General features: G+C 40.5%; 1 protein-coding gene across 2 annotated transcripts in view; it reads left to right on the forward strand.

The window, feature by feature from the left end:
• The first annotated feature begins 8602 nt into the window (after positions 1-8602).
• LOC149238874 (UBX domain-containing protein) overlaps positions 8603-26672 on the forward strand; it is a 129884-nt gene continuing 111814 nt past the window's right edge. Inside the window, exons 1-2 of one of the 2 annotated variants that reach the window (XM_089373212.1) lie at positions 8603-8864; positions 9044-9139. In XM_089373212.1, the coding sequence (XP_089229338.1) occupies positions 9044-9139 (96 nt within the window). In that variant the 5' untranslated portion in view covers positions 8603-8864. Of the gene's footprint in view, positions 9140-26672 lie in introns of both variants that reach the window. The other variant, XM_089373213.1, reaches the window with a different exon arrangement.

Raw genomic sequence — 26672 nt, forward strand, 5'->3', positions numbered from 1 at the left:
AAACAAAAGGGTTCAGTAATGGAGCACATTGAGGAGTTCCAAAAATTGAACATAAGGGTAAAAGATATTCTAGAGGAGCATAGGATTGATGTGTTCATAGGGTCTTTAAAGGATAATATCCAACATGACGTTCGCCTTTGGGAATCTGATTCATTAGAGAAGGCATTCAGGTTAGCAAGAAAAATGGAAAGCAAAATTATGGCAACCAGGAAGCATACCACTCACAACTATAAAGACGGAAGTGTTGTTGCCCCTAGTCTTCCACAACCTATAAGGTTGACACCACAACAATTGGAAGAAAAAAGAGCAAAAGGGCTTTGTTACAGTTGTGATAGCAAATACACTAAAGGTTATAAGTGTGCTGAGATGAAATTATTCTACATAGATTGTGAAGAGGAAGAAGAAAAGGAGCAAGAAAGGTCAAAAGAAGAAGATATACTCCAGGAACAAAGCCTAGATGAAGAACAAATAAATCCGACCATATCTTGTAATGCATTGGCGGGAATTACCACTCCTCAAACCATCAAGATAGAAGGACAAATCAAGAAGAAAAAGGTAATAGTGTTGATTGATTCAGGAAGCACCCACAATTTTATTCATTTTAGGGTAGCAAAAGAATTGAATTGCTTCCTATATCCAGCACCAGAGTGTCAAGTGATGATTGCAAATGGAGGAACAATAAATTGCTCTGGAAAGTGCCATAATATCAAGCTATCCATGGGAGAATATGTATTGACTAGCCCAATGCTTTCCATTCCAATGGGAGGTGCTGATGTTGTACTAGGAGTCCAATGGCTACAATCCTTGGGTACAATAGCTTTTAATTTTCAAGAACTTTTCATCAAATTTTCTACGGAAGGAAAGGAAGTTGAATTAAGGGGTATTGCAAGGAAACTAGGAAAGATAATTAGCTCTAATGGCATGACAAAGCTTCTAAAAAAGGAGCAAAGAGGTGTAATTGCACAATTATGTTCGCTAGATGTTTCCACATTGGAATCATCTATTTCTCCAGATCTCCAAAAAGTCTTGGATAATCATTCCAAGGTATTTGAGACTCCAAAAGGTCTCCCACCTATGCGTGATCATGATCATGCTATTCATCTGATTCTAGGAAGTGTTCCTCCAAACATCAGGCCGTACAGATATCCCTATTCCCAAAAGAGTGAAATTGACGTATGGTTGCAGAAATGCTAGAGGCGGGTATAATTCAACCAAGTCAAAGTTCTTTCTCAGCTCTAGTAGTATTGGTGCACAAGAAGGATGGATCATGGCGCATGTGTCCGGATTATAGGGAGCTCAACAAGCTCACTATTAAAGATAAGTTCCCCATTCCTGTTATTGATGAATTACTGGATGAATTGCATGGATCAATTTACTTCACCAAGTTGGATCTTCGTTCGGGATATCATCAAATCAGAATGAAGATTGAAGACATTCCGAAAATGGCATTTAGAACTCATGAGGGTCATTATGAATTTTTGGTCATGCCTTTGGCCTTACCAATGCACCTTCAACATTTCAAGGTTTGATGAATTCAATTTTCAAACCATTCCTTAGAAAATTTGTGTTAGTATTTTTTGATGATATACTAATCTACAGCAAGTCTTGGAAGGATCATGTTGAACATGTTGACAGGGTGCTACAACTATTGGAGGAGAAACAATTATATGCAAAAAGATCCAAATGTTTCTTTGGAGTCCAGGAGGTGGAATATTTGGGTCATATTGTATCTCATGAAGGAGTTAAGGTAGACCCTAGCAAAATTAAAGCCATTAAGGAATGGAAAATTCCCACATCCATAAAGCATCTGTGAGGATTTCTTGGGTTGACAGGGTATTATCGCAAGTTTGTTAAGAATTATGGGAGAATAACAACACCTCTAACAACATTATTGAAGAAAGATTCATTTTCATGGACTCCGGAAGCAACAAAGGCTTTGAACATCTTAAAGAGGCAATGTGCCAAGCACCGGTCTTAGCTACACCGGACTTCACAAAAACCTTTATTGTGGAATGTGATGCTTCAGGAAATGGAATTGGTGCTGTTCTAATGCAAGATGAAAGACCCATTGCTTTTGAAAGTCGTCCAATCAGGGGAAAGTTTTTAAGCAAAGCTATTTATGAGAAGGAAATGTTGGCAATACTCCATGCACTTAAGAAATGGCGACCCTACCTAATGGGAAGACACTTCAAGGTAAAAACGGATCATGATAGCCTTAAATACTTTTTAGAACAAAGATTATCCTCTGAAGAGCAACAAAAGTGGGTCACAAAGATGTTGGGTTATGACTTTGAAATCATCTACAAAAAAGGGAAGCAAAATGTGGTGGCAGATGCACTGTTAAGAAAGGATGAGGATGTGGAAGCATTGTTGTGTGCCATTTCTATTATCCAACCAGATTGGATAAACGAAGCAAGGGAGGAATGGAAGAATGACGAAGAAGTGTGGGAACTTATTCGAAAGCTATAACAAGATTCCAGTACTTCTGATACATTTAGCTGGCAAAATGATTCGTTATGGTACAAAGATCGCTTATACCTCTGTAAGAATTCCCAGCTAAAACAAAAGATTCTTATGGAATTGCACACTTCTCCCTTAGGAGGGCACTCAGGATTTTTAAAAACTTACCACAGGGTTAAGAAGGAATTTTTTTGGGATGGCCTTAAATCAGATATTCAAAAGTTTGTGGCGGAATGTTTGGTTTGCCAGCAAAATAAAGTTGAAACAATTAAGGCACCGGGTCTATTACAACCTTTATCCATTCCAAGCCAACATTGGGAGGAGGTCTCAATGGATTTTATCACAGGTTTACCCAAGTTTGAGGGAAAGAGTGTCATCATGGTGGTAGTTGACAGACTTACCAAGTATGCACACTTTTGTGCATTATCACATCCATTTAAAGCCAGTACAGTTTCTACTGCATTTATGGAAACAGTTCAAAAGCTACATGGAAACCCAAAGATTATTGTAAGCGACAGAGATCCCATTTTCACTGGAAATTTTTGGACAGAATTATTTTCTTGTTTTGGTACTCAGTTAGCTCATAGCTCATCTTATCATCCTCAATCTGATGGGCAAACTGAGATAGTAAACAAATGTTTGGAAGGATATCTTCGTTGCTTTGTATCTGATAAACAGACACAATGGGTCAAATGGTTGCCTCTGGCTGAATGGTGGTATAACACTTCCTTCCATACAACAACAAAAATGACCCCATTTATGACACTTTATGGGTATCAACCACCATCCATCACATCATATTTAAGAGAAAATTCTAAGGTTCAGGCAGTGGAACATCACATCGAACATCAACAAGAAGTCCTCCAACTCTTAAAGGATAACCTCGTGTTGGCACAAAATAGAATGAAACAACAGGCAGATCAACATCGCAGTGAAAGAAGTTTTGATGTAGGTGATTGGGTATTCCTACGGCTACAACCATATAAGCAAATGTCCCTAAAGCAAGCTAAGAAGGATAATAAATTATCACCAAAGTATTATGGTCCGTACAAGGTGTTGCAAAAGATTGGTACTATGGCATACAAATTGGAGCTTCCTGCAGCTTCTCGATTGCACCCAGTTTTCCATGTTTCATGTTTAAAGAAGGTTATAGGTGACAAGCTCCCAATTCAAACAACATTGCCAGAACTTGACGAGGAAGGAAAAATTATATTGGAACCGGAAGCAATCACAGAAACAAGAACTCGACAGCTACGAAATCGATCAATTTCAGAGTATCTTATCAAGTGGAAGAACTTATCCGCTGAAGATTCCACATGGGAGGATGAGAATTTTATGCAGAAGTATCCAGAACTACTCAAGCGTTGAGGACAACACTTTTTTGAAGGAGAGGGGCATGTTGGGTCCCTATAATACTAGTGATTACCCCATTACTGTTGTAGTTATACCCCTTATTTATATTGTTGTGCCCCTATTACCCCCATATTTTTATTTCTGTGCCCCATAGAATCCCTCTATTGTTATTTTTGTTGCTTTATATTATTATTGTTAGGTCGGTTGGATTATATTGTGACTCCTTAGACTCCTATATATAGAAAGGAGGTTTTGTCATTTGTATCATCCAAGAATTGTTCATTTATGTAATGTAAAGGAGGTTTCCCCCTCGAAGAGGCTGAATTCTAAGGCGTTGATCTATCTTTTCTATCTTTTCTTGAGCTGGTTTCATAACAGAAAAATTCAAGGACTACAACTTTCGGAGAATGGGCAAGTTCTGACTCATCAACAGTTTGTAGATGATACCATGTTACAGGGAATTCCCACAGTTAAAGAAGCACTTGCTTACAAACAAATTTTGAATGACTTCGCGAAGGCTACAGGTATGGAAGTAAACCTTTCCAAATCAAAAGTCTTTTTCTTTAACACTCATATTGCCATCCAGAGAAATGTCTCCAGAATTTTAGGCTTTCAAAGAGAATCCCTTCCCTCTAAGTATTTTGGAGTTCCTCTTACAGCTAAACCCCGACAAAAGAGTATATGGGATCCTCTAGTAACTAAAATGCAAGACAAAGTCAGGAAATGGACAAATAGATCTTTAAATTTAGTTGGTAGATTGGTTCTTACTAAAGCAGTTCTCCAAGCGATCCCAATCTTTATGCTATCAGCCCTCCCAGCTCCAATAGGAGTCTTACAACAATTTCGGAATATTCAACGAGATTTTCTTTGGGGCAAAGAGGAAACAAGGAAAAAATGGGCTTTAGTCTCATGGGAAAAGATCTGCAAACCCAAGAACCAAGGAGGCCTGGGTTTGGACAATCTTGAGATTCTCAACAAGGCTCTTGGAGCCAAACTTTGGTGGAGGTGGGTTAAGGATCCTAAAGCTCAATGGGCAAGCATCTGGAAGGAAAAATATGCCAATGCCTGGCCGGCTTCTAAAATCATACGTATGACTGGAATAGTGAAAGGCTCCCCCATATGGAACAAGGCCTGGGAGAATAGAGAAGTGGTTCAAAAAAATAGTTTCTGGGAAATCAGAGAGGGAGATCTAGCACTTTTTTGGGAGGACAAATGGCAACAAGAACCTAATCTATTGAAGGAATAATTTTTAGGCCTCAAGCATGAGACTGACAATCAAGGTTTAGTAAAGGTGAAAGACTTTTGGGAGAATCCACATAATGTTGGAAAATGGAGAATTTGGAAAAAAATAGAGGGCAGAGAGGATAAGACCCTCAACAGTAAAGCAGAGTCCCTTAAGAGAATGCTAGATCAGAGAATAATTTTAGTAACGGAAGGGCAGGACCAACTGAGATGGGGTAACAACAAAGAGGGCAATTTTGATATTAAGGAAGCTAAAGGTTTTCTCCTTGATCAGGAACCCCAAGCTCCAAATAAAACTTGGCAGAAGCTTTGGAGACACAAAGGTTGGATGAAAATCAAACTCTTCATGTGGTTAGTTCACCACAAGAAAATTTTAACCTGGGACAACCTTAAAAAAGGGGTATGCTGGGACCCTCTAGATGTCATCTATGTGAGACCCATGAGGAGACTATCGAGCATCTTCTCAACAGCTGTATTTTCACCGACAGGATATGGGATTTTTTTACCAACATCTTCAAACAGTCTGATAGAGACAAAGAAAGTATTGCTAACACTCTTAACAATTGGAGGAATAATTTTTCTGATAATGAAGTTCTCAATACAGCCTGGGATCTCTTGCCGAGCTTCATTATTTGGAATGTGTGGAAAGAAAGGAACAAAAGAATATTCAAAGAGGTAAAGACTGACTCACTTAGCCTGGTGAAGCTGATTGTAAAACAACTTAAGGAGAAAGTTGGCACCACAGTTAGGAATCTCCCCAAAAATCCTCCCTCAGTAGAAGATTTAAGAATCCTCCAACTATTAGACATGTAGGGGCTTATTCCTCAAGGTCTAGACAGGAAAGCAAGCATGAGAGATAAGGTGGAGGAATTTTGGCATCCTCCCCCTGAAGGTTTTTTAAAGTACAACATTGATGGAGCTTCCAAAGGCAACCCGGGGGTGGCTGGCTTTGGGGGAGTTCTAAGGGATGATACAGGTAGCATAATCTCCCTCTTCCATGGACACTTAGGAAAAGCCACTAACAACATGGCAGAACTAATGGCCTTGGAACAATGCTTAGAATTTTTGATACAGAACAATTGTCAAAATGTCATAATAGAAGCAGATTCAGAGTTAGTCATAAATGCAGCCAAGAGAATCAGTAATGGAACAGGGCCGGAAAAGGTCACAAAACACTGGAGGTTAACTCAGGTTCTACATAGGATTCAAGTACATCTACAGGAACTTCGTACTCTCAGATTTATTCATGTGAGGAGAAAGGCCAACAAATTGGTGGACATTCTAGCCAATCAAGGTGTCAGCTGCAAGGACAACACAATTTTAAGGAGGTGGAGCACAATGGCGCAGAGCGATCTGAAAAAACTCTGTCATAACCAGGCGGAGGAGGACAAAGAAGAGTATAGAAGCAAAAAGATAGAATCCAACTAGTTTTGGACAACGGTCAGAGGGCTTCACAAGGTTGGACTGAAAGGTACACGATGGGAGGTAAGACAAAGTTGGCGGCATTGTTGACCACGATCAGGAATATTCTCCGCAACTGGCGACAGAGTTTCCCTGACCGAAGAAAGCAGCATCTAAACTTCCGGATCACCCAATTTTTTCATTGGCTAATGTCAATACCGCCCAGGGAGCGGTTTCGTAGCAATCGCACCGCTTTTATGTCAAAAGTGGTTTTAATTTTTTGGCAGCGATGCCATAGAGAGCAGGACACGTGGTGGAGGGCCCGATCCAAAAACCACTCTCCCGCTCCCTAAAGGGCGACGACTTCGGGCGCACGATTTTCAGCTCAGCCATCCGATGGAGCGAGGGAAATCAACGCTCGGGATCGAATGAGCAGTTTGGTGGGGCCCCATCGCACGCTAATGTCCGGCATTCTTGGTGGGTGCGATATGTCCCTTGACCGTCGGATCCAATTTTACAAATCAACGGTGGCGATAGGTCGAGCAGGTTGGAGGCGATGCCAGTTAAGCGGCGTGCTTCTCTCCTTTGCGATTTTGTTTGGAGCCGTTGGATAGGGCCCGACGGTTCTTCACTGTAGATTTTGATGAAAGATTTGTTTTTCAGCGGGTTTAGCGTGGGCCCCTCTTTGTTGTATGGTTTCTGTGGGGCTCGGTTCTCTCCAGGTCTTGGAAGGCCGGTGGGGCCCTTTTTTCTTTCGCTTTGGTCCGTCCACTACTTAGGTTCATTTTTGGCTTTTTCCTGTTTAGCTTTGATGTGTTGAAAGGTAAGTTTTTTGTGCCGAGTCTTCTGCCTAGGCCTGTTCTCGGTTCCTTTGGGAGGTTGATCTCCTTCGCCACTTTTAAGAGTGGCTTTTTGTAAATTTTGTATATTATTAATGGTAAAGAAGATCTTACTCTTGCTTCAGCAAAAAAGAAGAAGATGAAACATACCTTACTGAAGTTTTAAGTTTTCGTAACGAAATAAACCAACCTTATACTCTTTTATTTTTTTGACCTAAAATTACATGACAATATCTCCTTTATATTCTTTATTTTTCATTAATTATTAATTAGCCAACACACACATATATATTTTACATGACAACATCTACTTCATATTCTTTATTTTTCATTAATTATTAATTAGCCAACACACACATATATGTTTTAAACATAGCGTTATGTGACAATATCTGTGTCAGATTCTTTATTTTTCATTAATTAGCAGACATATATTAGAAAAATAATAATGTAGCTTTAGGTGACAACATTTCCCTCACATATTGGGTGGTAAAATATTTATGAGGCATATATTAAAAAATAAAATTAATGTAATGTTAAGTGACAACATCTCCCTCACATACTTGGCTTACATATATTAGAAAAATAATAATGTAACTTTAGGTGACAACATTTCCCTTACATATTTGGCAGTAGAGTATTTATGGGGCATACATTAAAAAAAAATTAATGTAATTTTACATGACAACATCTCTCTCACATACTTGGCTCAGATATTTGGATGGAAAGCATCACTTGGTGCAATTAACAAACATATATATTTAAAAAAATTGATGCAATTAGCAAACATATATAACCTTACATGACAACATCTCTCTCACATAATAAGCTTAATTAAACAACATATATATTTAAAAAAAATACATCTCTTACCTAATGAGCGGTAGAGCACCTTTCGATGCAATTAGCCAACATATATATTTAAAATCTCCATCGCATAATAAGCTGCTTGAGAGCATAAAATTTTTAATTTTTTAACCCCTAATATATATCCTTAAAATTATACCCCATAATATAATCCAAAAATTACCATTATAAACCTGAAATGCCCTCTTTCTAATCCTATTGATAATATCTACAAAATAAAGCAACGTATAATTCCTCCCCAAAATGAACATAAACCTACGAGTTCAAACTTCATTTCCTTCCCGTTCCATTTCATTAGCTATGGTAGCGTAATACGTAAGGCAATGCTCGTTAACTAATTTAATTTCGAAATTGTGGAATTTAATTATTGATATGGCATACTAAAAGATGTTTTAATTTAGTATTTAGACTCCCCAAATTCCCACACAGCCTTGTGAAAAAATGTGTTTTCGGAGTCTAGTGGTCCAACTATATTACAGAGTAGAGTTGTTTGATGGTAGGCAATCCTGGTGATCGGAGCCACATACCCACGCGTATATCTAAATTAATAATAAGGACCTCTGGGTGGTTGGTTGCTCATACGGACACTCAACTCTCGCGGGTCCTTTAACCTATTTTGAGTCCGCTGTTAGAAATAAAGGGATTTCTCGCGTCCAAGTGTTTTTCTAATGTTATAATACAATTTCTGCATCATTCGGATGGGTACAGTATGCTATCTAATTCTCTGTCAGATTAACAATCGCGAATGCCCATTTTAAGATTTCCGAGGAGTGTTTCTGTCTTCAGGCTGTGAGGTCCGTTTTCCAGGAGTTTGTTTCGTCATTTTCACAGGTCTATTATCTCTTATTCTATCCTTCTTTGCATGCAAGTAAATAAATCAGATGGAAAGCTCGGCGGATATCGAAAAGCAGGGTAAGATTGCTTCTTTTGTTGAAATAGTTGGGGATTCCACAGACAAAGCACGACAGTTTTTGCAGGTCAGTGTTTTTATTTTTATTTATTAATTATTATTAGGAATATTGAGTTTCCATGGCAAATCCATTTATTTCTGTAATGTACACCAATCCAATAATAATTTTACGGTTGATCGGAATTGGACTGGTTGCCTTTGAAGCTTTTCTGGGCCCACGACAAATCTGACCTTTGATTTAGTATTAGTGGATCTCCTCTCTATGTGATTGGTTCAAGGTAGAATACCAGGGTCCCGTTTTAAATTAATACTGGTAATTCCGTGGTTGGATTATTATTTCCTCGGGGGGATTAAGCCTGCCCATTCATTATTCCTTGTGTGAAGCCCTTGTTTTTCTCCACAATGGTCACTACATCCTCTCGGTTTTCCTTATCGCTGCGTGTTACTGATAATACATGATATGATTAACCAACCATCTGTCTGTTTTTGTTGTTCCCAATTTTTGCGGGTTTGGTTGGGTTTGTAAATTCGTTTAAAAGTTCAAACAACCTATTTACTTTTCATTGCCGAAGCTTTAAAATCTGTCACATGGATGCCAGCATTATGTTACATTGCCGCAGTGGCCAGCCAACCAATCAGGTTTGAGTCTTTATTAGAGTTACTGAATCTATTGAAGTTATCAATTGCGGGGTCTTGTTCTCTCTCTCCATCCTCCAACGAGCACGCTAGCTTGAAAGGTGATATCTATCTCATATTAATGTAGATACTCTACAGCCATCCATCTTATATAACCTAATCAGGCTCTGCGATGTCTTTGTTTCATTGGAGGAAAGGAAAGCCTCTTAGAGACGTTTGCTTTTCCGAATATCACATTCAATTTGAAATTTGCTATCTTGAAACTCCTTATAAGAAAAACACAATAGCCATGCCATATCCACAGTTGATGAGAGTATTGTCCTAATGTTAACATCAACATCCTACATAAATAATGTTAAAGTGGAGGCTTTATCAGTACATAAGCACTGAAATTTTATTTCTATTACAATAGCATGGAGAGCCTTTGTTACCATCAAGACTTTGCTAGATTTAGTATTTGTTGTCTCATTTTAAATTTCATTAGCTGTGCTAGTTTAATGTAGAAGTAGGATTCAACATTATTGTCAATTGAGGACATGCCTATCTTGTCTCAAATTATGTATATTATACTATTATAGTCTTATTCTGGATTTGGTGTTTATTTCTAATCAATGATATTACAGCACATCGTATGCTTTGAAACGGTTCAATGGTTTCAATGCACAATAAGTTTAAAATAGCCGGTAGTTTTGTTTGAAGGAACACTGAAAACTTATCTGTTATTTTGAATAAAAAGATGAACACGAATCTAAGTTGAAATTGCTCTTCATTGTTTATGGATTTGTCTCATATTAAGCATTATGGACTCAATTATTTCATTTATTTGAAATTTGAAGTCTAGGTTATCTGTGTGTATATTTGCCATGACATTTTTAGACAATCTAGCATTAAGGGAACTGATTCTTTTGCAGAGGTTAGATGGTAAAAGTAGGGAAGCAGTAACTATGTTGAAGGAAAATAAGCATGTCAGTAATTATTTTGAAAGTCTGGGATATTAACTTCCATCACAACAGTGTAGCAACTTGGATTCATCATTCAAAGCTCGTCTCATTTGGTTTGGTACAGTGCAGTGATGCATTTTTTTCCAAGGAAAGCTTCTTGAGAAAACCCAAGGGATGCTTCACCACATTTATGTACCGCATCTCTAGTAAACCCTTTGGGTTAGACTAGGATGCATCAGCCAAGTGGATTTGAACTAGACACTTGATGGCATGGAACTAGTGAAATGCTAAACAACATTGGTGAAAATTGGTTGAGTTAACTCGCCTTTGTTTAATTTTTTTAATCCATAACTGGAAAATTTTATTAATGAAAATTTGCAGGTGAAGTTCGCAACGTGAGTACAATGTGATCATGGCCTATTCTAATGGCAACTATCTAACTATAAGGTACATAAATATGGCCTATTGGAGCAAAAAGAAACCGTGACTTTGTTGGTGACGAACAAAGATAACTATATAATCTAAAAGGACCCCCAAATTTTTATAAACCTTAAAATACATACGTACTAGTCATTGTTTTTCTAGGGAACCCAAATGGGAACACAATTTTTCTAGGGAACCCAAATGGGAAAGCCCTCTGCTTGATTGAGAATTTTATTGATAGAAAAATGAGAAATAGATCTCTTACAAAACAATCTTGTTTTAATAGAAACCAATATGGTTTCCTCTGCTTGTGCTAAGGTGAAACACTTGCAAGACTCTGATCCCCGCTTTCCTATTTCCTTGCACAAATCCCAAGGAAATTCTCCTATAAATCTGTGCCAAGCCTCTCTTGGTACGCTGATCCTCTCACAAGCTCACACACAAACATAAATCTGTGTTCTCTACTGCCTTGTTTCACCAACTCGTGCTCACAAGACAATGAATAACAATGTGCCTTGATCTTCCTTTTAAGATTTTCGAATAGGCTAAATTTGGCAAGTCTTTATCTTAGGAAATCGAATTGCTAGTTGAAGAGTTAACAAAGGCTATCAAGCTGTTGTAACACGTCTTGCTTTAATTTAGAAGTTAAGGCTCTCTTAGCTCGTCCTTTATCAAATTAACTCGCACTAAAAGACAACTGAGCCTTCCACATCTGCACTAGTCAAACTACTTCATGCACATGTCCTAACTTTTAGGAAATCACCCTAAATTTTAGTAACTCATCCTAATTTTAAGGAATTAGCTCCTGATTTATAGGAATTTGTGCATGCTAAGGAAAGACTGCTCTTGGTCTCTTTGACTAAGGCACAAGTCAAAGAAGGACCTCTTGCTACTGTTTTCAACATGTGATATAAGATGAATTGGCTTAAGAATCATTGGAAGTAATTATCAGTTAAGGAAATCAATGAAAAATCAACATGGTATCAGAGCTAGTTAAAGAGCAACCACTAAAGGGACTTGAAGAAAAGACAAGTTTATATCCCTTTGTAAGAAGCATCTCTGCCCTAGCTCTACTTTTGTCTGGACCAGGTATGAAGGAGGATTGAAGTCCTAATCCGAATTCCGGATGTGATTAAAAGGAGGCCCTCATCCAATGTCTAGTTATGGTTTTAAGAAGGACCGAAGCCTTAAACATGAAATTTTAAGTATGGACAAGAATTCTATGACAACAATGTGAGTAGACCTTAGTGCAGATTAAGCCTCAGCATTGTTTTTAAAATCGGAACCGGTGACCGGACCGGTCCACCTAATGAACTAGTTTACCGACTGGAACCGGTCTAACCGGGATTGGTTTGGTCTAAACGAACCAGTTTTAGAAAAATACATTAGATAATTAATTTTTTGATGAAAATGATATTTTTAAGATTTAAAACCATGTTTCCAAGCCAATAGAGGCAAAATATGCAAAGATTGCTCATTTATATACCATGTAAAGGTGAATATATCAAAATGGCACCGAGGGCAATACATATCATCGACAAAATACATAAGCAATGAGGCTCTAAATGGCCTCTAGAGTGCAAAAACAAAGCCTACAAACTATGGGTCCAGTGGCCTACTACAAGACTCAAGTCTACATATATGATAATACTATAATAGTGATCAACATTATCACTTGAAACTTCTCATGAGTCATCATGATCAAATTTAGTTGGTTGAGTCTCGACTCCCAAACTTTGCAGTCGTAAACTTCTCTATTGGTTTAATGACTTGAGTCTCAAACTTCTGAAGGTATTTTGCCCTAATATGCCCTATTATTTCATTTGGTGCTCCACATGGCTTTACATGGCCTCCTATCCCAGCCAAGTGTTGTTTGAACCTGTTAATACCCCCTCCTTGAATGGATTTTTGGCAATATTTGCAGATCATTTTGCCATCAATCATATCACAATGAGCCCATGCAGTATCTCTGGCTTTTGGAGGCATGATGACTACTACTTAGCTTAAACTTTGTTGTTCCACTATTCCAGCAAAAACTCAACACTCTCCAAGCTCCCAAGCAAACTCACAAACACTCCAAATGAGATGTGTGAGACAAATGAGAGGGAGAGGGGCCTCTTAAAGGCTTGGAGAGGGTGTTTTTGGAGGGAAAGCACCCTTAGTTTCCCTCCAAAACCCCTAAAACACAGTCAAAAAGTCGCTTTTTGGGCTCACGGTGGGCGTGCCTCCTAACCGGTTGGTTTGATACAAACCGACCAGTTCCGTCCTAAACTGGTCGGTTAGGATCGATTTTCTGCAAAAAATGGCGAAGTGACCCCTCTGACCGGGTTTTTTGGCCGGTTTCGACCTGTGGGCCTACTAACCGGCCGATGAGACTGATAACCTGTTAGCAAGGTCGGTTTTGAATACTATGGGCCTCAATACTAGTAGGCCTTAGTGCGAGCAGGCTTAGAAGAAATTGTGAGAAGCCTTAGTCTGAGTTTCAAAAGCCTGAAACCTTAAAGTTCTAGCCTTAGTCCATCTATTATAGGGCCGAAGGACCTCAGGATTAGGCAATAAAGAGACCTAAGCCTGAAGTGCCTCAATCAATAGAGAACTCAACAAAATTGTCCTCTGCTGATTTTTTTTGCAAAAGATCATGAATGACTTTAAATTCAAAGTAGTATTGCAAAATTCGGAGACAAAGTCACATGATTAAAGGGAAACTATTTTTAAAGAAGCAAGACAACTAAATTTATGGTACTAACTAAGAAGTATACTCGTTGATCCTATACAATATAGGTGGGAAAAGAAGTTTGGAAATAGTAGGGGAAACAAGGGTTCATAAATAGTTTTGGTAGCAGACCTCAAAAGCAAAGGAAGGAATATAGGATTGAAGGAAAACATAATGAGCAAATAATCCTCTCAGAGCATGTGATTTTCAGTCTACTTGATGGAAAGGAGTCAAAAGAGTATGTTTTACAAGAATGGTCAAAGGGGAGAGTGAGTTTTTGGCATCCTAGGTATGGGCATTCTAATTTGAGATCCATTTCTGTTTTAGCTAAAGAAAGTAGGAAATATTCTCTGCCAAACCTTCACAGATTTATTCTTAAGAGACATTTCAAGAATGAATGTTATACATAAACAATGTACAGCTCAAAGTTTGACAACAACTCTGTCAATACAATTAAAGTACTTCTTTGCGTAAGGCTTTTATGCAAACTATTACTTTATCCTAGCAATCCAAGTACACTCAATATAAGGATGGTTGAATGATCATGCTAAAGTCTACTCTTTACATCTATACAGTAAAAAATGAAATCAAGAGAGAGATCATTGTTTAGACCATTCTTAACACTTCACTATTATTCAAGTACTATGTCGTGATAATTGAAGGGACAATCATCTTGTTGATGAAGCAATCACATATGCAGAGGCATGAAGACTTTGTGGTACATTTTTCTCCCTCATGGTTTTGAACACTTGGTCATGATCAATACAGTTGCATACGGATTTAAGAAACTGTCACCATCTATATTGACTGTGACAAGAAAAGTTTCACCTGACAAATTTAATGGTCTTACTTTTGCCTTAGGAGACTTGAAAGAATAAGGTTCTTGCATGTTATTGTTCAGGAGCTTGTGTACTATCAATCAAATGGATGTAGAGGATGCATCTACTAATTTGTAGCTTCAAGAAGTAATGACATCATCACATGTTTGAATATGGATTATGGTTCAAATAAGAACTAAAGTCAAGATAAGGCCTACCGAGACCGTAAGATGTGTTCAAAAGCAGAAGTACTGCTTTGAAGTTGCAGACTTTAATGCTATATACCTTGTATGACTAAGGGTTCTTGTCAAAGATGCAAAGGATGAATTGCTTTGTTCTGTTCTAACTATGATAGATGAAATATGCTGCTAAAGCTGTTGCTTGATTATAGCTATTAAAAATTAGTATATGGCAGAGCTTTCCTTCAACTATCTGCGAAATGATTAGTTTGGTTAGATTCAAGAAAGTTTCCCTGAAATTAGAGGGAGCTGAGAAGAAGAGTCATAACACTTGTGCTATGACCCCTTCTCAAAAATTTGATAGTCCCAGGGTTTGTAAACCCTAGGTAAATATTGAAAGCCCTAGGGTTTGTGGAAAAAACCATAGACCCAAAGTATTGAAAGACGATGATTCCATTTTATGAAGAAACCCTAGCTCATGCATATGATGAGTTTACAGATAGATTCTATGATTTCTGCAAAGAAGGAAAGGATCAAATTCCCTTCAATCCTCAATACCTTAAATCTCTTTTCATTGATTACTATTGTTAGGCTATTAGTTAGCCTCTTGTCTTTTGTTTCCTTTTACTGGGTTGTAATCACTCTTCCATGGCCTCCTAGTGAGGATTGCAGGTACACCATGAAGGTTGCCAAGGCGGCTTTGGCAATAAGTGGAAGTATTGGAAGAATGAAGCAACATTTGTGGCAAGAGGATTCTCCTATGAAGAGGGAGAGATTTATGAGGAGACACTTGCTCTAGTTGTCAGGGCTCACGTGTCAGTGGGAGCAACCAAGATCGCCATGGTAATTGAGATACAACTATGGTACAACATGTGTTGAGATACTGACATGGTACTGTTGATTGAGATATGTGTCATATGATGAAGTACACTTGTTGGGTTTTACAGATTCAACTTGGGGTCTGCTATGATGAGCAGGACGCTTTTTGCACCATTGAGGTAGAATATATTGCAAGGTTGCTTGGCAAGTTGTGAAGCAGGGTAACTTCAGGATGGTTTGATCAAGTGCGGAGATGACCATGGTGACAGGTCAAAGCACGTGGAGAAGTGAGGGTCCTATGTATTTCTATGATCAAAGTGTTGATTTTTTCAATGGCACTTCAGAATCAGGTCTATGTCTAAAACACAATCACAACACACTGAAATACCCTCGACCTACTAGCGCTTTGCACAAAGGAAATCTTTAGCAGTGAAATCAATTTAGTGCACAGATATATGAGCCCAATGCTTGATTATTTTATTACTTCACTGATAAAAGAATCATGGGGCTCTCGTATTGGGGATCATGGCCCTCAACCTCTAATACAACTAGTATACATATTATACAACTAGGGCTTGTAGTCTGCAACATCAGATTTGCAATCTGCCCACAAAGAAATAGGCAAGAACAAACACTTAGCTTGCTAAAGTAGACCATCTAGATCAACCCTTTCTACACTTGTTGTCCTTGACACCTGGCAGCTCCTTTGCCTCCTTTGATTAGATGCTTGCAAGGGTTTTGCTACTCTAAAGGCCTTGCACTCTTCAACTCCACAAATCTGCCTTCTCTTAGTGACTATGCTGCTCCAAGGGTCACTGATCGTAAGCTCCAAAAGTATGCCCTCTACTAGTGGATTTGCCTCATCAAATCATTGTACATAGGGCACAAAGATCTCTACAACATAGTCCCTTTGCTTGCTCCAAGGTGACTGTTCATACCATTCAACAAGGTTTGCTTACAGTGATTTGACTTCCCCAATATTCATTGCACATTAGGCCTTCAAATATACTAGCACTCGCAGTGATTTGACCTTCTTCAAATCACTGTATGATAGCTCCAACAATGGCTGTCCAAACCCTTCTTGGATGGACAGACCTTAACTATACATCTCACCACTCTTCTCCACGACATACAAGCCTACCACATCAACATACATGGATCTCTCTCTGCATGTAACTAGATGTTGTCTTTGCTCCAAGTCTGAGGCATATTTCGACCTTCTTTAGGGTTTGGATCAGACCCAAACTCCAACACAAAACCACAGTTCTTGTGGCCCCCTTTTGGCAGCCTAGATTGATGCTAGATCAACCTCATTTTAGGGCTTGACTCCCTCCATTTTTCATGGAACAAAATAGATCCTATACGCAAAGAATTTTAGTTGTAAACACAACTAGTTTAGACCTCTTCTAGGGCATTATGCACACAGAGAACTCGGTGCCCTTAGCTCTTTAACACGGCCAGAACCAAGCCCTACTAGGTCACAAAGCTCCACAAAAACTTAGCCTTGATTTGAGCACAAACTCAACCTTCCATAGTACAAAAAATTAGACCATAACTTCACTCCAAGGCTACATCTTCTTCTTGAGGTATGCGACTCCCTCTTAGCTTGTCAAACTAGCTTCTTGAGATGAGTTCGTTGGTCTCTTGGCTTTTCCCTCGCCCCTTCCTTAGATTTCTGTTCAGAATAGCCAACAAAGAACATGGGACAACTTCAACGTTTGCCTTAGGCCAGCCCCTCAAACCCTTGGCCTTGATCTTCAACCCTTGGCATCCTTGCCTACTTGATGACCTTTTTAGAACAAGACTCTCTCAGACTCCTTTGGTAGAACTCGACCCTCCTAGGGCACTCTTGGCACAGGAGAGGTCACATCTCTCTTGCTCACCATATCTCATGAACCTCACCTTAGGCTCTTTAAATACTTTTCCTTGGGTCACTTAGGAAAACTTCTAGATCTAGGGTTTTCGCTTCTTTGACCCTTAGAATAAATTATTATTTCTTTTTTGGTCCTAAACCCCTTGGGTCCAAAACCCCATTTTGGGTAAATCGCCCAACAAACAACTTATTGTGGGTTGTCCTCTCTCGAAATACCTTCCGAGCTACCCAAAATCTAACACTCCCTCTTAGTGAGGAAGATATTTCCTTCACGCTTCCAACTCCATGACTTTCCACGCATGCCCATGACTTCCTTGCATGAGTCATGACTTTCCTTGCGTAGCCATATCTATCCATGTATGTGCCACAACTTCTTTGTACTAGGCCTAGTTTTGATTTGCATGGTGCATGAATATTCTCACATGCAACATGACTTTTCCAATGTGATCGATGCCTTTCCTTGCACCATCAGGGATAATCTCTCATGGTTCATGATTGTCCTTACACGGGCTGAAAACTTTTTGAAATCGCTGGAATTTGAAGATTCGAGCTTCTATAGTGCAGCTGACAATTCTCTGTAGTCTCCCTCTAAAGCTAGACTCCCTTTGAGTCTACACAACCTCCACTAGCTCACTCTGCTTCTTGCGCACACTCTGATCCACATCCCTTCAAAGTAGCTCTAATACCATGTTGATTTTTCCCTTGGCACTTCAAAATCAGGTTTATGTCTAAAACATGGTCACAAACACATTGAAATATCCTCAACCTATTAGCACTTTGCATAGCGGAAATCTTCAACAGTTGTTGAAATTTGGTACCGGAGGACAGGTGGTTCCCTTAGGCTTTGATCTTTGGCCTAGGGAAAAGTGTCCAAAAGAATTTAATTTTTCTCCTAAAGTGACTGTATAATTTTATAAAGTTAAATCTAATTTAAAAGTGACTTTAAGTGATAAAGTTACTAAGTCTAATTTTAAAGTAAATGAAAAATTAGAAAGGAAAAGTGACTTTGGAAATAAATGACTAAGTGGGTCTTTATTAAAGTGGGGTGAATTAAAAAATAGAAAGTGAGATTTAAATGAGCATTTAATCTCAACCATTGATCTAAATCTATTTCAGCCATTGGATTTAGAGATCACCCAAAAGTCACTTGGATCACCCAAAAGTCACTTGGAGTTATATTAAAGGAGGAAAAGGAGGAAAAGGTCATTCATTCTTTTATGAGCAGATTGGGAGAAGGAGAGCAAGAGAGATTTCTGAGCAGGGAGGAGAAGGAGACAACAGCTTGGCACACATTCCAAGGCAGCAGTTGAGCAGATTTGTACAGCTGATTCAACACATAGTGAAAGGCAGATTTTTGCACAAAAATCGAGGAGCAGTTTGCTGATTTTTTTGCACACAAAACGGAGGCCGTACAACATTTATTGCTGTCCTGTTTGCTGTAATTTCCAGATTGCTGTGAGGCACGAGAAAGGAGATAAGTTGTAAATTTGCTTGCTGATTTTTTGCTGAATAATTCTCACTGTAAAAAGGCAATTTTCAGAAATAAAGAAGAGCTCTCAAACTGGTTTTCCCCAAGAGTTGTAGGGGGTTTTTCCAGGGTCAAGTTGACAAAAAATATCAGTGTTTTAATGTGTTTTAATGGCTGTTTTTGATTGCTGATTTTTAATTCTGCAATTTCCAGCATTCTGAAAAATTTCCAGAATTTGTGTTTTCAGCAATATTTATTTTTTTCAGTTTGTTAAATGTATGGCTATGGGAATGGGCATTTAACTACATGGGAGAAATAAGGAGAAACTGAAAACTGGGGTGGGAAAACAGAAATTTTTACATGGTATTAGAACTTGAGTGCTGAAGGGCAGTTTGGGACAGCAAAAAGGAAAAATTACAGTTGCTGATTTTTCACTCAGAAAATTCCAGCAAGCTGATTTTTTCATAAACAGCAGTTTTATTTTTACTACAGCAGTGCTATTTTTCAGTTTTAGGACAGCAGGATGTCATTGTGATTGAGGGTGGAGGATAGGTTGGATGGGTATACAAATTACAACGTTTGGAAGGAGAGAATGCAGAGTATCTTTGAGGAGGCAGAAGTCTGGGATATCATGGTGCATACCGCACAGAACCCTGTTGTTGTGCCCACTGATGTTACTCAGTTGGCTGAGTATAAAAAGAAGAACAATAAGGGTAAGAGGCTGATTCTAGACGGAATCAAAGACCATTGCATTCCTCATGTGAGAGGAAAGAGCAATGCCCATGAGATGTGGACAGCATTGTCCAATCTCTACCAGAGTACCAATGAGAACCGGAAGATGGTCCTGAAGGAGAAGCTGAAGAACATCAAGATGGGGAATGATAGTGCAACTGGATATCTCACAAAGATTACCAATGTGAGAGATGAGTTGGCAGCGATTGGAGAGGCCATTCCATCCACTGAGTTGGTGCGTATTGCAGTGAATGGCCTCCCCCGTTCATGGTTGAACTTTGCTGATGGGGTTTGTGCACGTGAGACCCTTCCCACATGGGAGAGGTTTTGGGATGATTGCATTCAGACAGAGATCAGGAAAGAACAGCTTGGGGCAGCCAAGCCAGTTGAGCAGGATGAGGACGTAGCACTGGTGGCAGGAGGCAAGAAAGGCAAAGAGAAGAAGTAGGCTTCCACAAGCGGTGGTGGGGGCAAAGGCAAAGGTAAAGGTAAACAGGGGAACACACAGAAGGACTATTCCAAGGTGAAGTGTTGGAATTGTCAAAAGATGGGACACTATGCAGTTGTGTGTCCGGAGAAGAAGAAGAAGGGGAAGAACCAGGACGTGGCAGCTTCAGCAGAGATTGAGGACTTTGCTGGTCGTTTTGACCGAGAGTTTGCGTTCACTACGTGTGAGTCCTCTAGTGCAGGATCACCTGCCACACAGGTTCAGAGGGAGCATGCTTTTCCTTCGATTAGCGGAGCATCTACAGGTATCTGGTATGTGAACAGTGGGGCTTCACGTCACATGACAGGAGTCTGTGAGTACTTCTCAGAGCTTTCAAAGAGTGGCACTGATATTGAGGTAGTACTCGGTGATGACAAAGTTGTTAGAGCAGTCGGGGTGGGGACAGTGACATTTCAGAGGGAGTCCAAACCTCCCTTGAAGGTGTCAGAGGTTCTTTATGTGCCAGGGATGAGGAAGAACCTCATATCCGTCTCAGCTTTGGAGGACAGAGGATATGAGGTACTGTTCAGGGGAGGACAGGTGTTGATGTATCCCATGGGCACTCCAGCTGATTCAGCTAGAGTGATAGGTGTACACCATGCAAAGGTGTACAAGTTTGCATTTCAGCCCCTTTTGGCATTGAGCAGTAGTACCGACAACAGAGCTAGCAGTTCTGAGCTGTGTGAGATTTGGCACCGCAGGGTGGGACATATGTATCATGGAGCCTTGAGGACATTGCGGGAGATCACCACAGGTGTGCCAGATTTCAGTACTGATCACTTTGATACTTGCAGAGGTTGTGCAATGGGCAAGTTTGCCAAATCCCCTTTTCCCAGCAGTGACAGCAGAGCGACGGGGATACTTGATTTGATTCATTCCGATGTGAGCGGTCGGATGTCTCATGTTTCCTTGAGTGGATATGAGTACTATGTTTTATTCATTGATGATCACTCCCGGAGGACCTGGATTTATTTTTTGAAGACCAAGAGTGAGGTCTTCAAGCGGTTTCAGGAGTTCAGAGCTCTTGTGGAGACTCAGACAGGTCGAAAGATCAAGTCCTTGAGGTCGGACAATGGAGGAGAGTACACCCTTGGAGAGTTTGTTGACTATTGTGCGGAGGCAGGCATTAGGAGGGAGTTCACTGTTCCTTACAACCCCCAGCAGAACGAGGTTGCAGAGAGGAAGAACAGATCCATCATAGGGGCTGCCAAAGCCATGTTACATGATCAGGGGTTGCCATTGTTCTTGTGGGCAGAGGCCTGCAACACAGCTGTTTACTTGTAGAACAGGAGTCCGCATCGTGCCTTGGGGCACATGACTCCGGAGGAGGCTTTCTCTGGGAAGAAGCCTGATATTGGTCATCTTCATATCTTTGGATGCATAACATACTCCTATATACCCAAGGAGAAGAGGACCAAACTAGAGCCCACCGCAGAGAAGGGTATCTTTGTGGGCTACAGTGAGACCTCAAAGGCCTTTCGGATTTACATTCCTGCACAAAGGAGAGTTGTTGTCAGACGGGATGTGAAGTTCGAGGAGGACAGGGCCTTTAAGAGGTCACGGGAGTTAGAGTATCTGGATTAGCCAGACCCTCAGCAGCAGTTGAGTCAGTCGCAGGGGTCCAGTGGGCAGGGATCAGAAGGATCAGGAGGTACATCTATGAGGATGTCAGGTCCGTCAGTGAGCAGTGGCTCATCGAGCCAGAGGGGTGGTGCTCCGGGCAGCATGCAGAGCAGTTCACAGAGTAGTTCACTAGGGAGTCCACTGATGGACAGTTCACACGGTACCTCAGCTTCTACAGGTTCAGGTGCAGGCAGGAGGACAACAGACAGACAGTCAGGAGTTCAGGCTACTGATGATGATGAGGAGGAGGAGTTTCATTCTCCGGTGGGAGAAGTGCGCTCAGGGAAGAGGAAGCCCAAGTGGCTTCAGGACACCTTGAGAGATGCCACATCTGTTGCTGAGCCGAAGAGGCCGGTCAGAGAGAGTAGACCACCTGAGAGGTTTTGTAGCTATATGGCGATGGTTACCAGCATCCTTGACTCTGAGCCTTCTAGCTATGAGGAGGCAGCTAGCCAGCAGGTCTGGAGAGAGGCCATGCAGGAGGAGTATTCTTCTATCATGAAGAATGATGTTTGGGAGGTGGTGCCGAGGCCTGAGGGAAAATCCGTGGTTACTTCCAGATGGCTTTACAAGGTAAAGCATGCTGCAGATGGCAGCATTGAGAAATTCAAAGCGAGGTTTGTGGCTAGAGGGTTCTCCCAGTTAGAGGGAGTTGATTATGAGGAGACCTTCGCTCCCGTGGCTCGATATACTTCGATCCGCTCCATTATATCGATAGCAACAAAGATGGGTTGGAAGATCCACCAGATGGATGTGAAGACCACATTTCTCAATGGCTTCATACAGGAGGAGGTGTACATTGAGCAGCCACAGGGCTTTGAGGTGCATGGGAAGGAGTCCCATGCGTGCAGATTGAAGAAGGCCCTTTATGGCCTGAAGCAAGCTCCCAGAGCTTGGTACTCCAGGATAGATGCATACTTGCAGGGGATGGGTTTCACAAAGAGTGAGGCAGATCCGAACCTTTACTTTATTGTGATTGGTGAGGAGCCTCTCATTCTGGTGCTGTATGTGGATGACTTGATCATTACAGGTGCAGAGAGACTCAGAGAGCACTGCAAGAGAGATCTTGCGGCGGAGTTTGAGATGAAGGACATCGGCTTGATGCATTACTTTTTGGGTTTGGAGGTGTGGCAGGAGGAGGGGCATTTCTTCCTGGGGCAGGGGAAGTATATTGTGGACATCCTTAGCAGATTCCACATGGAGGATTGTAAACCCATGTCGACACCGATGATCACCAACTGGAAGAAGCTTCATGCTTCGGATTCCGAATTGGTGGATCCCACATTGTACAGGCAGCTGATTGGTTCCTTGATGTATTTGGTCAACACTAGACCAGATATCTGTTTTGCAGTCAACACGATGAGTCAGTTTATGTGTGAGCCTAGGAAGGTTCACTGGGTGGCTGCAAAACACATTTTGCGGTACTTGCAGGGGACAGTGGATTATGGTCTGGACTACAAGCAGGGAGATGGAGTGAGATTGGCAGGATACACTGATTCTGATTGGGCAGGTTGTGCTTCTGATAGGAAGAGCACTTCAGGGTGCTGTTTTGGGTTGGGTTCAGCAATAGTGTCATGGTTCAGCCGGAAGCAGCAGTCAGTAGCACTGAGTTCAGTGGAAGCAGAGTATATGGCAGCCAGTTTAGCTAGTTGTGAGGCTATCTGGCTTCGCAAGATGTTGTTTGGCTTATTTGGTCAGCCGTTGAGACCTTCAGTGATTTACTGTGATAATCAGAGTTGCATTAAACTCACGGAGAATCCAGTATTTCATGACAGGTCAAAGCATATCGGGATCATATATCATTTCATCAGAGACTATGTTCAGAAGGGAGCTGTGAAGCTTGAGTATATTTCCACTGATGAGCAGGTTGCAGATATTCTTACCAAAGCCTTACCACGGGGCAAGCATGTCTACTTCAGAGTCAAGATGGGTGTGGTGAGGAACACCTTCCTCGGTAAGAGGGAGTGTTGAAATTTGGTACCGGAGGACAGGGGGTTCCCTTAGGCTTTGATCTTTGGCCTAGGGAAAAGTGTCCAAAAGAATTTAATTTTTCTCCTAAAGTGACTTTATAATTTTATAAAGTTAAATCTAATTTAAAAGTGACTTTAAGTGATAAAGTTACTAAGTCTAATTTTAAAGTAAATGAAAAATTAGAAAGGAAAAGTGACTTTGGAAATAAATGACTAAGTGGGTCTTTATTAAAGTGGGGTGAATTAAAAAATAGAAAGTGAGATTTAAATGAGCATTTAATCTCAACCATTGATCTAAATCTATTTCAGCCATTGGATTTAGAGATCACCCAAAAGTCACTTGGATCACCCAAAAGTCACTTGGAGTTATATTAAAGGAGGAAAAAGGAGGAAAAGGTCATTCATTCTTTCATGAGCAGATTGGGAGAAGGAGAGCAAGAGAGATTTCTGAGCAGGGAGGAGAAGGAGACAACAGCTTGGCACACATTCCAAGGCAGCAGTTGAGCAGATTTGTACAGCTGATTCAACACATAGTGAAAGGCAGATTTTTGCACAAAAATCAAGGAGCAGTTTGCTGATTTTTCTGCACACAAAACGGAGGCCGTACAACATTTATTGCTGTCCTGTTTGCTGTAATTTCCAGATTGCTGTGAGGCACGGGAAAGGAGATAAGTTGTAAATTTGCTTGCTGATTTTTTGCTGAATAATTCTCACTGTAAAAAGGCAATTTTCAGAAATAAAGAAGAGCTCTCAAACTGGTTTTCCCCAAGAGTTGTAGGGGGTTTTTCCAGGGTCAAGTTGACCAAAAATATCAGTGTTTTAATGTGTTTTAATGGCTGTTTTTGATTGCTGATTTTTAATTCTGCAATTTCCAGCATTCTGAAAAATTTCTAGAATTTGTGTTTTCAGCAATATTTATTTTTTTCAGTTTGTTAAATGTATGGCTATGGGAATGGGCATTTAACTACATGGGAGAAATAAGGAGAAACTGAAAATCGGGGTGGGAAAACATAAATTTTTACAACAGTGAAATCTATTTAGTGCATTAGATATATGAGCCCAACGCTCGATTATTTTATAACTTTATTAATAAAATAATCATGGGGATCTTGTACCAGGGATCATGGCCCTCGACCTCTAATACAACTAGTATACATAGTATACAACTAGGGTTTGCAGCGTGCAACATCAGGTATGCAATCTGCTCATAAAGAAATAGACAAGAACAATCACTTAGTTTATTTGCTGAAGTAAACCATCTAAATCAGCCCTTTTTGCACTTGTTGTCCTTGACACCTGGTAGGTCCTTTGCCTCCTTCGATCAACTGCTCACAAGGTTTTTGCTACTCTAAAAGCCTTGCACCCTTCAGTTCCACAAATCTGCCTTCTCTAAGTGACTATGTTGCTGCAGGGATCATTGATCATAGGCTCCAAAAGTCTGCCCTCTAATTGTGGATTTGCCTCATCAAATCACTATACATAGGGCACAAAGATCTCTGCAACACATAGTCCCTTTGCTTGCTCCAAGGTGACTGTTCATAGCATTCAACAAGGTCTGCTTAGAGTGATTTGACTCCCACAAAATTCACTGCACATTAGGCCTTCAAATATACTAGCACTCGTAGTGATTTGACCTCCTTCAAATCACTGTATAATAGCTCCAACATCGGCTGTCCAAACCCTTCTTGGATGGATAGACCTTAACCATACATCTCACCACTCTTCTCCACGTCATACAAGCCTACCACACTAGCATACATGGATCTCTCTTGCCTGTAACTACATGTTGTCTTTCCTCCAAGTCCGAGGCATATTTCGGCCTCCTTTAGGGTTCAGATCAGGTCTAGACTCTAGCGTAGTACCATAGTGCTTGCGGCCCACTCTTGGTAGCCTAGACCGAGGCTAGATTGACCTCATTTTAGGGCTTGGCTCCCTCCCTTCTTCACAGAATAGAACATATCCTATACACAAAGAATTTCAGTGGTAAACACGACTAGTTCAGATCTCTGCTAGGGCATTATGAACATGCAGAACTCAGTGCTCCCTTAGCTCTTTAACATTGCCAAAACCAAGCGCTACTAGGGCACAAAACTCCACAAAAACTCAACCTTGATCTGAGCACAAACTCAACTTCCCTAGTATAGAAAATCAAGCCATAACTTCACTCGAAGGTTGTGTCTTCTTCCTGAGGTATGCGGCTCCCTCTTAGCTTGTCAAGATAGCTTCTTGAGATGAGTACATTGGTGTCTTGGCTCTACCCGCGACCCTTCCTTATATTTCTGTTCAGAATAGCCTGCAAAGAACATGGTAAAACTTCAACATTGGCCTTAAATCAGGCTCTCAAACCCTTGATGTTGATCTTCAACCCTTTGCATCCTTGCTCCCTTGACGATCTTCTTAGAACACGACTCTCTTGGACTCCTTCAACAAAAGTCGATCCTCCTAGGGCACTCTTGTTACAAGACAGGTCACATCTCTCTTGCTCGCTATATCTCATGAACCTCACCTTAGGCTCTTTAAATACTTTTCCTAGGGTCACTGAAGAAACTTCTAGATCTAGTTTTTTCGCTTCTTTGACCCTTAGAATAAATTATTATTTCTTTCTTGGTCCCAAACCCCTTACTTGGGTCTAAAACCCCATTTTGGGTAAACCACCCAACAAACAAGTTATCGTAGGTTGTCCTATCTTAGAAATACCTCCAAGCTAGCCAAAATCTAACACAAAGCTTCTGTCTATGGATGAAGTTGGCATACTTCTGGGACAAGCTTGGAGTGGTTGAGAGTACCTCCCTTGGTGAAGGGGAGTATTAATATTATAAACATCAAGGCTTGGATTGCTCTCTTAGTCATGGGGTTTGATCGAGAAAGCATGATTTATGGTTGGAGAGGTTGGCTCAATAAGCGTCAAAGCTTGGATT

This window comes from Pinus tabuliformis, chromosome 8 (genome assembly GCF_031772625.1).
Source record: "Pinus tabuliformis cultivar Carrire ecotype Pingquan chromosome 8, CPIR1, whole genome shotgun sequence".
Classification (NCBI taxonomy): Eukaryota; Viridiplantae; Streptophyta; class Pinopsida; order Pinales; family Pinaceae; genus Pinus; species Pinus tabuliformis.